This window comes from Meles meles, chromosome 4 (assembly GCF_922984935.1).
Source record: "Meles meles chromosome 4, mMelMel3.1 paternal haplotype, whole genome shotgun sequence".
NCBI classification, from domain to species: Eukaryota; Metazoa; Chordata; class Mammalia; order Carnivora; family Mustelidae; genus Meles; species Meles meles.
The window spans coordinates 27,193,154-27,206,251 of NC_060069.1; the positions used below are offsets into that span (position 1 = coordinate 27,193,154).

The 13,098-nt window shown below is 43.2% G+C and overlaps 1 protein-coding gene across 8 annotated transcripts in view; it reads right to left on the reverse strand.

Annotated features, from left to right (window-relative positions):
* The window catches only part of GASK1A (golgi associated kinase 1A), a 66,093-nt gene extending 54,266 nt beyond the window's left edge, over window positions 1–11,827 (reverse strand). For 7 of the 8 annotated variants that reach the window (XR_006818057.1, XM_046002868.1, XM_046002873.1 and 4 more), the window contains exon 1: window positions 410–751. Coding sequence is in view for 6 of the 8 variants with exons in the window: in XM_046002868.1 (XP_045858824.1) it covers window positions 410–412 (3 nt within the window). In the remaining 2 variants the exon portion in view is untranslated. Of the gene's footprint in view, window positions 1–409; window positions 752–11,663 lie in introns of those variants that run through there. The other variant, XM_046002870.1, reaches the window with a different exon arrangement.
* Window positions 11,828–13,098: the final 1,271 nt, after the last annotated feature.

The window sequence follows — 13,098 nt, forward strand, 5'->3', positions numbered from 1 at the left end:
AGTTGGCAAGTTCTCCAACTTCCTGAAGAACGTCCCAGACCAACCAGCGCTCCCACACCTGCCCGAAGGTCCAGGAGATGGAGCCAGGCACTGGACCTTTTCCAGACCCAATTTATTTCTTCGTGGATTAAGGTTCAGCCAGGGTGTACAGGTCCGTAATGAAAGCGCCCTCGGTCATCTCCGCCAAGGGAAGCGGCAAACCTGATTGACCACTCCTCGCCCCCCACACTTCCTCCCAGGTGCAAAAATTAAGAGGCCCTGCGACCCCCAAGCAAACTGTCAGAACAATTCCGCTCCTGGAGGCTCTGTGCAGGCTCTGTGGACCCAGAGCTGTGCGCACTTTCTGTGGCCACCTGTCGGGGTGCCCACCCGATCCTCCCACCCTAGTGTCCCCTCTCGAGATTCCTACCATGTCCCCTGTGGTGGCTGGACCCGCTCCTCGGCGACCTCAGCCGGCTCTCCAGCTCATCCCACAGCCCCGGGGTCTGCCCCGTGCTCCGTGACTCTCCAAGGCTTCCCTGGACGCGGGTTTCCCGGACCCAAGGTTCACAGCTCCCCAGCGGCCAAGTGGCCCCACAATTCCCGGCTGTGCGGTGCGCTCAGGGATGCTCTGCAGGTGGGTTTGTTAGAGAAAGTCTGGGATCTCCAGACCACAGGGGATCTGCGTGTCTAAGGTCTGCGGTTCTGCCAGAGCCTTCCCACAGCCTCGAGCCTCCGAGATCAGCCAGGGACTTTTGCAGAGTTTGCGAAGTCCCTGCTGCGTGTCCCAGCCCAGCCTCCCCACTTCCCCGAAAGCGAAGGAGGGGGGAACTCCTTTCACAATAAAAGCCCTGCCCTAGGCTTAGGCGAGCAAAGCCGCCTGGAGCAAGGGGCCCAGGTGCTAGGAAGGAATGGGTCCCGCCCGCCAGGAGATGATCTGAGGTTGGGCGGCCAGCGCCCAACAAGGTCTGGGCAAATCGCCGGGATCCCGCCTCCGAGGTGTGAGGGTGTTCGGTGAGTCCTGGGCAGTCGTGGGCGGGAGGAGGGACGGAGAAAGGAAAGGAGGGGCCCTGGCTGGCCCGCTGAGGGTCGCCAAAACTGCTGCTCTCCCAAGCAAAGCCTCAGAAAGATAAATCTTTTCACTGGCATCTCCTAACCTTATTTGGGCTCTGTCTCCAAGGGCGGTTGGGAAGGAAATACGGGAGGAAAATCCTTTTACCACTTAAGGTCAATCACAATGGACAATTTTTACCCCACTGAGAATTAACCAGTGATGTAAACATCGATGTCAACGATACCTGACCCCTCTGCTACCTGCTACGAATGCACAGTGTCTGTGTCCGCTGGGTCACCCACAGTAGGCAGGACCTGAGAATCTGCATGCTCCTTGCTGGAGAGAAGTCTGGGCTTAGAGTCTATAGTCCTGGAATTGGGGGCTGGCCCCTTTGTTAATAGCTGAGCGACATTTAATAGCTGAGTCACCTTTAACCAGTGCCTGGACATCTTTGAGACCTATGTCCCTAAGTAGTCCAACGTTTGGACCTCAGGATTCTTAAGAGCCTATAGGCATGAAGGTAGAGGTGAGGGCAGTCAGCAGTAGGGTGCCCTGAGAGAATCTGGGAACCAGGATGACAAATTACTCTCTGAGGTTGAAATTAACGAGAATCGTCACTAGATGGACAGAAACCGTCTTCTCAAGAGTCACCTGCAACAGAGTGCTTTGAGGTTGTCACTGATGACAGTACTTGTAAAGGAGAACAAATATCCAGAGGTCTCTTTAAAGTGTGAATGGGGACGGGGAGACAGAGGGAAGGGAAAGTATTCCTTCAGTCCTTATTATGTTCTGGATGCTTTCTGCAGGTGATTTCGTTTCATCATTACAAACAATCCTAAGAGAGAAGATTTATTACCATCATTTTACAAACAAGGAAACTGAGGAATAGGGAGTGGAAGTGACTTTCCTAAAGCCAGAGAGAAAGTAGTTTTTAGCAAAACAAAAAGCCTATTCGTTAGAACATGAGAGGAAAAGGAAGAAATTGATAAACCAGGAATGGGAGGCAGGATGCAGTGCAAAAAAATCGCAGCTTGCCTGGGATTAGGGTGTAAGAGAGTACAGAAGAATGTGAGCAAGCAATCATCGATCATCAGTCATTGATCATCGAGCAAGTGCTGGATGAGGACGGGGGTGGGAGGGTGATCCTGCAGACTGTCTCATTCAGACTTCAGTGTGGTCTTTTGGGTCCACTTTTCTGACTGCGACCCACATAAGATGTACATTTTATGCCATGACCCTTTACACAAACATATATGTCTAAATGTCCCTAAAACCAAGTTTTATAAAACATGATTACATGTAATGCACTTTGATATCTTCTATTCTGTTCCGTTTCAATTATTTGTAATGGTGGTCTCAAATCATTATGTTTATTTCAATAATATCCATGAATAACTACAGTTTGAAAAACCACAATCCTGGAGAGTGCAGCAAACTTTTTTTTAAAAATTAATGTTTTCAGAGGGTTTTGTGGTATTCTGCAGAATTTATCTGTTATGTATAAAAGGAATTTAAGAGGCAGGGATTCTGTTGGCCAAGACTGAGAACACTGAACACAGTTAAATGGACTGTCCCTCCCCCGCTCTTTTTAGCAGTAGGACTCATCAGAAAGGTCAATGCTAATGTGCACTGAGATTTCCTGAGAAAGTTGGAAAGTGCTCAGTTTTTTCCACATTCACCAGGTGCTGAACTCTTTTTCTGGGGTCTCACAGGACATACTTGAGAAAAGCTGCTCTGGGACCTGGCCCAGGTTTCTGAATTGTCACCGTAAGAACAGGAGTCAAAGCCCTACGTTCTGAAGCCAGACTCCCAAGATCAGCATCATTTTGTTCACAGGATACTCTGCTCAGCTAAGGAGGTGCCCAGACCCCAGACCAGTGTAGGAACTCCATTTGTAAGTGAACAACTGCAACTTTGTAACCCAGATTGAATGTGAGCACTCAGTATTCCAGGAATGACAGTGGCTGGGTAAGCTGGGAAAACAGTTCTGGAACTGCCAAACTAGGACACACCTGGATCTGCAGTGACTCCACCGGCCCTTCACAGAGTCCTGCCTAGAAAAAGCAACTCCCCCTTTTCTACTACCTCCTGCTTCCTTCCGGGTCTTCAGTGCTATAATTAAGCCCACTGGTCCACGATATCTTAGATGTAAACATTGACTTCCCTGATAACTTCCTCTTGCATACAGCCATGACCGTGGCTGTGGCTCTGTAACTCAACAGGTCTGCAGGCCGAAAATCTTTGACATGCACCTTTTTGTTCCCTGTCCCCCTGCTTCCTCACTCTCCATGCATTTTTTGCTGCATCCTCTGTGTTTAGTGTTAATATCAAGAACAAGTAAGTGGTAGCACTGCATTGTAAAACTGTCTAGCTTTCTACTAAAACTAAATATACATGTGCCCTGCAAAAGCAAATCCTAGACCTTGACCCAACAGAGGTGCCCACACATATCAAAAGCCATGTACATACAAGGAAGTTCATTAGCAGCAAATCATTTGCAATGGTCATAAATGAGAAACAACCCAAATATCCATCCATAGTAGAAACAATAAGAAGATTGTGGTGTATTCACACAATGAAGTGTTTGACAGAAATGGCAATTCATGAACTACAGCCACACACGAACATTCTGCAGAGGGAGAGAAGCCAGCCACAAAAATAGGCCTACATATGCTTTCATTTATATGCCGCACACAAGCAGGCCATGCTGATTTCTGCTGTTAGAGGTCAGGTGAGCGGTTACCCAGAGGAAAGTCATGACTGAGAAGAAGACACGAAGAGGGCTTTTGTGGTGCTGTGAGTGTTTTGTCTGTCAATCTGGCTACTAATTTGAATACCAATTACAGATGAAAATAAACTGAGCCGTAATAGACTTAGGATATGTGCACCTTTCTGTATGTATGTTAACCTTCAATAAAAAGCTACATGGAACAAAAACGAGCACATCCTGTCTCTAGCTTCAAAGGACTCACAATCTAGCCCAAAAGACTCCCAACATTTTAAGTTACTTGCCTCAGGAAGTGTACCGCCTTATTTTATAAAAATGTTTCTTTCCACACACACACACACACACACACACTGTACCCACATGTATGCGCCAATAGCGCTCTCGGTCATGCAGAGTTTGCTAATGAAAGGGAGATTTTGCAAGGCTGTGTTTCGAAGAAGCTGGATTATGGTAGCTACTAGAGCTATTTACAAGTGTCTAGCACCCCATCTTTCACACAATGAATAGGATGTAGGTCTCCCTGCCCTTTGAGGTTTGCTGGGGTCATGTGACCAGCTTTGGCCAATGAGATTAAGTAGAAGAGCCATTGCTTCTGGGTGGAGGCTATAAAATCCAGCCCATGACTGGCCGTGCTCCTTCTCTTCCACAGTGACTTAAAAGCTTCTATCAAGAAGGAGCCTCCAGGGGTGCATGGGTGGCTCAGTGGGTTAAGCTTCTACCTTGGCTCAGGTCATGATTCCAGGGTCCTGGGATCGAGCCCCACATCAGGCTCTCTGCCCCGTGGGAAGCCTGCTTCCCTTTCTCTCTCTGCCTGCCTCTCTGCCTACTTGTGATCTCTGCCTGTCAAATAAATAAGTAAAATATTAAAAGAAAAAAAAAAAAAGAAGGAGCCTCCATCAGCCTGGGCCTCTGGGGACCATGATGAGCAAAGCCTCTACAAGACCTCATTGGATGTGAGAGTGAGTGAGAAACAACTTTGTGTGTTTAACCATCAAGATTCAAAAACTGTTCCTATAGCGTAACTCAATCCATCCTAATCACGTGAATAAAATTACTTTTGAGAAGGCTTGCTTGAGAATAACCATAAATTGGATTTTGTCACTCCTCTGTTCAGAATCTTCCAGAGGCTGCACATCCCTCTCAGAGTAAAAAAATCCTAAGTCTTACAGAAGCCTCACAAGTCCTTCCACATTCTGCTTGTCTGTCATCACCCCCTGCGCTCTTTCACTGCCTAAGCACCAGGAGACACTCTCCTTCTTATTGTTTCTTGCATACTCCAGGCACTATGGCACCTCAGGACCTTTGCACTTACTATTCCCTCCGACCGAAATACCCTGTGTTGATGCTGGCGAGGATGCAGAAAAAGGGAAACCCTCCTACACTGTTGGTGGGAATGCAAGCTGGTGCAACCACTCTGGAAAACAGCATAGAGGTTCCTCACAAAGTTGAAAATAGAGCTACCCTATGACCCAGCAATTGCACTACTGGGTATTTACCCTAAAGATACAAATGTAGTGATCTGAAGGGGCACGTGCATGCGAACGTTTATAGCAGCAATGTCCACAATAGCCAAACTATGGAAAGAACCTAGATGTCCATCAACAGATGAATGGATAAAGAAGATGTGGTATATATACACAATGGAATACTATGCAGCCATCAAAAGAAATGAAATCTTGCAATTTGCGACAATGTGAATTGAACTAGAGGGTATTATGCTTAGCAAAATAAGTCAATCGGAGAAAGGCAACTATCATATGATCTCCCTGATATGAGGAAGTCGAGAAGCAACATGGGGGGTTTGGGGGGTAGGAAAAGAATAAATGAAACAAGAAGGGATTGGGAGGGAGACAAACCATAAGAGACACTTAATCTCACAAAACAAACTGAGTGTTGCCGTGGGGAGGGGGGTAGGGAGAGGGTGGTTGGGTTATGGACATTGGGGAGGGTATGTGCTATGGTGAATGCTGTGAAGTGTGTAAACCTGGCGATTCACAGACCTGTGCCCCTGGGGCTAATAATACATTATATGTTAATTTAAAAAAATCTTAAAAAAAAAAATACCCTGTGTTTTCCTTCATCTCCTTCATGTCTTTGCTCAAGCATCACCACCTCAATGAAGCCTTCCCTGACTGCTGTATTTAAGACTGACAACATACATCATCCCACTTCAGTTTTATCTTGTGGATCTTTTTCTGAGCTTGACACCTGTTGGATGCTATGTTAAGAGAGTTTTAAAATTTAGATAGCCAATAAACTCCTCCTCTCTAGAAAAGAGTACTACTCTTTACTTTCTTTCAGAATTTAAGTCGCTTGGCAGTTGGCTGCTCCCAGGATGCTGGCAGGGCCTCGGATTACACAGTGGACTTTGCAAGTAGTAAACATTCAGCTGTGACAGGTTGGCGTTAGTGGGGAATATTTTACTTTTTCTACTAGAGTCTATCTTTCCCTTCACCAGTTCTAAGGAATCAGATTTCCAATTTGCCCTAATGACGTTTTAGGTTCCTTGTAAATTTGTAACCCAGGCAGTTGCCCAACTGGTTATTCTTTACTCTCATTCCTTGTCTGGCTCTATCCCAGACTTACTAAATCAAAATTTCCAAGGCTTGAGACTCTGTGTTTTTTTTAAAGCACCATACCTAATTCTAAAGCACAGTTAGGGCCGAGAACTGCTAAGCTAACAGTTCCTCTTCCTTGGTTCTCATGTCCAAATGGCCATTCGAAATGACCCTGGAATTTCTCTCCTTCTATCCATTCTCAACGCCACTTTTTTGGCCAAAATTTTTGTCTCATTCACAATACTCTTGGAGGGACCCCTGAACCAGTGTCCCAGGCTCTCCTTTTACTTCCTCCAATCTATCCTGCACATCTTAGCTGAAATGTGGACTTGCCACTGGCCTGTTCCACTGTCAGGATTAAATGCAAATTCCTCAGCATGGTTTTCAACGTCCTTCAAAGCCTGAATCCTAATTACCTTTAGAAGCATCTTACACATGTCTTAACCTTCTAAGTGGTCTCCTCCTCTCAAAGCCTTTTCTGACCTGACACACCTCCAGCTGTGACCCCTTCGTTCCCACCCCTACATCTTCTCTATCCTGAAGACCCAATACAGCATGACTCCTGAAGTTACTCTATTGCAAATATGATCTTGTTAGTCTCTCTCATGGACCTTGAGCTCCCTAGAGGAAGGGTCCATCCTGGGGCCTTCTGCCTCCATTTGCCTAGGAGCAAGTAACTATTCAATAATGCTTCTAAATGAAAGAATAAGAGAGAAGACCTGGGTTCAATTCTGAAGCTACTGCTCACAAAGCCTGGGTACTCAGGAAAGCAACTTCCCTCCTGCTGGCTTCAAGGTTCCTCCTCTGACAAATAAGGACCCTCATCCCTGTCCAGCCCAACTTCCTGGGTTCCTGCAACCATGTAACATGTTCACATAAGTTACATTATCCAAACATTACCCGTGGTAAACTTTGAAAAACTTTTGTTTAATCCATGAATGAATAAATGAGAAAGAAACTTCCTTTGCAGCAGAGAATGCTAGCATCCAATTTACTTTCTCTTTTCATTCATGGAATCCCTAGCTTTTAGGGGGCAGCAGCGTACTCAGCTGCAAAAAACCCCAAAATTATGTTTCATATCCTCCCTTGCAGAAAGGGACAGCCACTGAGAAATAAATGGAAGTCAGTGGGTGGGGTCCCTTAAGTTACTATTCAGCAAATGTTCATTCCCCTTCCTTCTACTGTGAGCAGAGCATGTATATTTGCTCCACTGTTGCTGGCCTTGGCCATGGACGTACTTTGACCACTAAAATGTAAGCAAACAGAGGCACTGTATATAGTGTGCAGTATCACATGGCTTTCATTCTGTGATTCACCATATAAAAAACAAGCCCTGGGTGGCCACTACCCTCCAGTCTGAGCCCCAAAACAAGACACGTGGGACAGACCTAAGGTTCACTCATTGCCTGGAGCCAAGCCCAGTCAACCCACAGGCATGAGAACAAATGCTTATGGTTGGAAGCCACTGAGTTTTGGAGAGGTTTGTTACAGAGCATTATTGTGATAAAAGTTGAGTGATACAGGTAGGATGGTTAAGCTTTTAGAGAGCCAACCCAGGACAAAAGGGTTGCCAGGCCAAAAAAAAAGAAAAAAAAGTGCCATGTTATACTCTCCAAATCCCATAATAATATAATATATAACAAATTATTATAAATGTGTTATCACTTCAACATAAAAATATGGAAATTGGTGTTCTTTAAAAATTATGTATTATTCTGTATCATTTACTTTTGTTTCATCAATGCTATTTTTTCTGACATTTAATATCTCACTTTTGCATATAACAATAAAAAATGATACCCCAATTTGCATAGCTAAAGCCAACCCCTGTCTGCAAGCTCTTACAATTAAGAGAGAACTGTTGCTTTGTGAACTTCTTTTAGAATCTGCAGTCAATGTCTTTAACATGGTGGAGAATTTCTTTGCCAAACTCAAGCAGAATAAAAATCTTGGCACTGTGGGCTCAGACAGAGCATCTGTGATGCTTGGCAACACAGCTGGTTTTGCTGCTTTCGTGAAGAAACTTGCTTCTCATCTCAACATCCAGTGGGGTCCCCTGGTATCAATGACTCCACCAGCCATCCTGAAAACATTGTGTCTGTTTCTGCAAATGTTGTCAACCTCCTGAGAGTCTTTCAAGAGGTTTTGTCAAGAAACAGAAGTATAAGAGTAAGTTCATTGCTGCAGTAGACATTAACTAGCTTTCCAGAGGAACTGTCTGAAACATTCGGTTGACTTTCAAATGCAAGTTCTTCCCAAAGAAAACAAAAACACTGATTGAAAGAGATATCTACACCCTTCTGTTTATTGCAGCATTATTTGTAATAGTCATGATAGGGAAGCAACCCAAGTGTCTATCCACAGATGGATGGATAAGTAAGATATGTGTACACACACACACACACACAGGAATATTCTCAGCCATACAAAAGAATGTAATCTTGCCATTTGCAACAACATGGATGGACCTAGAGGGTATTATGCTAAGTGAAGTAAGTCAGACTGAGAAAGACAATTAGCATATGCTTGCTTTCACTCATTTGTAGAATTTAAGAAACAAAATAAACAAAGGAAAACAGAGACAAAAAAAAAAAAAACAACTAGATTCTTAAATACAGAGAACAAATTAGTGGTTGCCAAAGGAGAGAGAGGTAGGGCATGGGTAAAATGTATAAAGGGGACTAAGAATACACTTATCGTGAGGAGCACTTAATGTACAGAATTGCTGATCATTATGTTGTACACCTGAAGCTAATATAACACTGTGAACTATACTTCAATTTAAAAAATTAAATGGAGGGGTGCCTAGGTGGCTCAGTGGGTTAAAGCCTCTGCCATCGGCTTGGGTCATGATCTCAGGGTCCTGGAATCAAGCCCTGCATCGGGCTCTCTGCTCAGCAGGGAGCCTGCTTCCTCCTCTCTCTCTGCCTGCCTTTCTGCCTACTTGTGATCTCTCTCTGTGTAAAATAAATAAATAAAAATCTTAAAAAAAATTAAATGGAAAGACTCATCTAGATAATTTGGTAAGAGTATCCATCAAGTAAAGCAGACTGTGAATGGACTCTTTCTTGTTAGGTTAGTCTAATAATTAAATTTCCTTTGCTTCACAAATGCTATTATTTAAACAAAACAAAAATAGGACTCGTTAACAAGAGTAACTCGTAGTAATTAAAATTATGTGTGAGAAAAATGTAATAATATTTTTTATATCTCCTTTTCTCTTTTGATATAGCTACTTATTTAAAATCTTTATGGCTACTTACATAGACTGTATTATTATATATTCTTAAGCTACATAAGTGTAAGACTTTAAGAGAACATAAATGCAACCGGACTAGTTAAATAGATACATATATTTAATAAAAAATAACAATACATTTCTTTCTGTCCCATGATAAAATAGGGTATTTTTTACTTTTCCTGTCTCCTTTCTCAATGGCAGCCCAAAGAGTTAAGATCATCAGTATCACATTTTCATACTTATTTATCTAGTGTTCCAGGTACATGCAACAAGGTAAGTATTAATTATTTCAGCGGATATTAAGGTTTATTACCTTCTCACCATTACAGATCTTTGAGACAATGTAATAACGAGTATCACTCCATTACTGATGTTTGATTGCTGACAGCTTTCAAGACCCATCCTTTCCTCTTCTCCTATTGCCCCATACCTGGACAGACCTATAGAAACCCTGAAGGCTCCCTTCTTGGTGCCTGTGAGAAGTCCAAACTATGCAAAACAAAACAAAGTAAGGGGACTACATACCCTCACCCCAACTCTACTCCCTACACAAAAAAGAATATCCAAATGGCCAATAAGCATATGAAAATCGTACTCCATCTCATTAGTCATTAGGGAAATTAAATTAAAACCACTGAGCTACCTCTACACTGCCACCAGATGGCTACTATTCAAAACACTAAGGGCACGTACTGCATGGAGCACTGGGTGTGATGCCAAAACAATGAACACTGTTATGCTGTAAATAAACAAATAAAAAAAAAAAAAACCACTAAGGAGGAAGAGAACACAGAACAAAGACTCTCAAACATTGCTGGAAACAGTATAAATCATTCTGACTCTTGTAAACTTTTGGCAGTACCCACTAAAGCTAAACATATGCCCAACTTATGAGGCAACAATCCCACCCATATAGTAATTAGTTAATTAATACAAATTTATATAAATATCGATCAATCGGTTGATTGATAGATAGATATTCAAGAGACATGAGAGAATAGGGCAACCAAAAACATCTAAAACAATGTTCCTAGTAGGTTTATTCACAATAGCACCAAATCTGAGACCACCTACATGTCCATCCACCTGTGGTATAGTCAGTTAATTGAATAATACTCAGCAATTTTAAAAGCCTCTGGTATATGCAACAAGGATAAAATCTCACAGACAAAATGTGGTGAAGACATCTAAACATTAAAAAGTACATACTAAATGATTTTATTTGTATGGAGAACAGAGAACCCTGACTTACAGTCATAGAAACCATTAGAATGGTTAACACTTGGGAGGAGGCTGACGCACAGTAAGACCCACAAGGCAGCCTCATGCCATCTGGATCTGGGTGGTGGTCATAATCCATCTCACAGTTTGTCTCCACTGAAGATTACCTTGCTAATCTCAAGCCTGCTTTTCCTCCCTTAGCATGTCAACAAAAGTAGCTCTGTTTTATCTGTTTTAAGTTGCTGTCACCTTTTTTAATGAAACATAATTTTAGGAATCTTATCTCTCTAAGTAAATTACAAATGTTACAGGTGTGGGAGCTTCATCTCACAAATCACATGAAGAAAGAGAACTTGGACCTGTGGAGATAGTCAAACCTAGGTTTAAAGCTGAATTTTGTCACTGATGGCTGTGTAACCTTGGACCAAAAAAACGAACCCATCTGGCCTCAGTTTCCCCATCTTTCAAATGGGGATAATGCCTCCCCATTGTCTGTGAAATTTATTAGACAATCTTAAACGAAGAATGGAAGGAACTTAATCCTAATAGGTGCTCATCAAATGACGGATTCCCTTTTTTCCCCCAGATTTATTCATTTATTTTAGAAAGAGAGAGAGCATGTAAGCAGGGGGAGAAGGGAAGAGGGGGAGAGGGGGAGAGGGGGAAAGAGAGAGAGAATCTCAAGCAGACTCCCTGCTGAGAATGAAGCCTGAGGCCGGGCTCAACCTCACAACACTGAGATCATCACCCGGGTGGAAATCCAACTCTTGGTTTAACTGACGGAGCCACCCAGGCACTCCTCCAATGACAGCTTTCTTCTCTTCCACACTCACCAAGGTCTTGCTCAGAGAGCCCTCAATAACACAACGATGATTCTCTTACCCTGTTCTTGTACCCAAGTGGCGATGTAGAGAATGAATGAAGGGCAGCATCAGCTCAATATGCTTCCTAATGCCATCACTTCTTTCAAGTTCAGGAGATACTGTTTAGCTGACCACGCCGTTGAAGATCTGAAGATGAATTCTGAGGACTCATAGTAATGGGTATCCCGAATTTCTCTCATCAGTCATGGATGGCAATCCCCTCAAAACGAATGAAAAGGAGGCAATGCACTGCGCCTCAAGGGAGGCAGGCAGGATTTGATACATCCAGGCTAGTTCCTAAATTGAAAGTAAGAGAGATATGTTTTAAGTAATGAGGATTTGAAGAAGTAAAATATTTCTAGTCTATGATCAATTTTCCATGTGGAAGCTGTTCTATGCCCTGGTTCAGTCTTGGTGTTTTCCTAGCTATGGTATAACATCCTAGTCTCACAAGGGTGGAGACAGAACTCAGACAAATGTAGGGCAATGAGTACAACTGATCCCACAATCTGTACTTCACTGAGGAGACCTGTAGCTGTGTGCTCAAGGTGTCTTTGGAGCCTCCTACCTTCTAACAGGCTCTAATGCAACCAACCCCTTGCCATGAGCATCGCACAAACCTTATCCTGAGCAAGACCCACCCCACTGTTTTTCACCACCAGCCAATCTTCCAGTGTGAGATTCACGAAACTACATTTCTTACCAGAGTCCTTGCTTTCCCCCAAAAATGGTTGCATTTCTTCTTGTGGTTTTCCTGAGCAATATGAGGACAGGTGCCATGACTAACTCATTCACAGGTATAATCCTGGTACAGAGAGTGAGCTTAATAAATGTTTCCTGGAACAGTCAATAAAACAAAGAGGCAACCCATGGAATGGGAGAAGATAATTGCAAATAACAGTACAGACAAAAGGTTGATATCCAGGATCTATAAAGAACTTCCCAAACTCAACACACACAAAACAGATAATCATGTCAAAAAATGAGCAGAAGACATGAATAGACACTTCTCCAATGAAGACATACAAATGGCTATCAGACACATTAAAAAATGCTCATCATCACTAGCCATCAGGGAGATTCAAATTAAAACCACATTGAGATACCACCTTACACCAGTTAGAATGGCCAAAATTAGCAAGACAGGAAATAACGTGTGTTGGAGAGGATGTGGAGAAAGGGGAACCCCTTACACTGTTGGTGGGAATGCAAGTAGTGCAGCCACTTTGGAGAACAGTGTGGAGATTCCTCAAGAAATTAAAAATAGAGCTTCCCTATGACCCTGCAATTGCACTACTGGGTATTTACCCCAAAGATACAGATGTAGTGAAAAGAAGAGCCATCTGTACCCCAATGTTTATAGCAGTAATGGCCACAGTTGCCAAACTGTGGAAAGAACCAAGATGCCCTTCAATGGATGAATGGATAAGGAAGATGTGGTCCATATACACGAT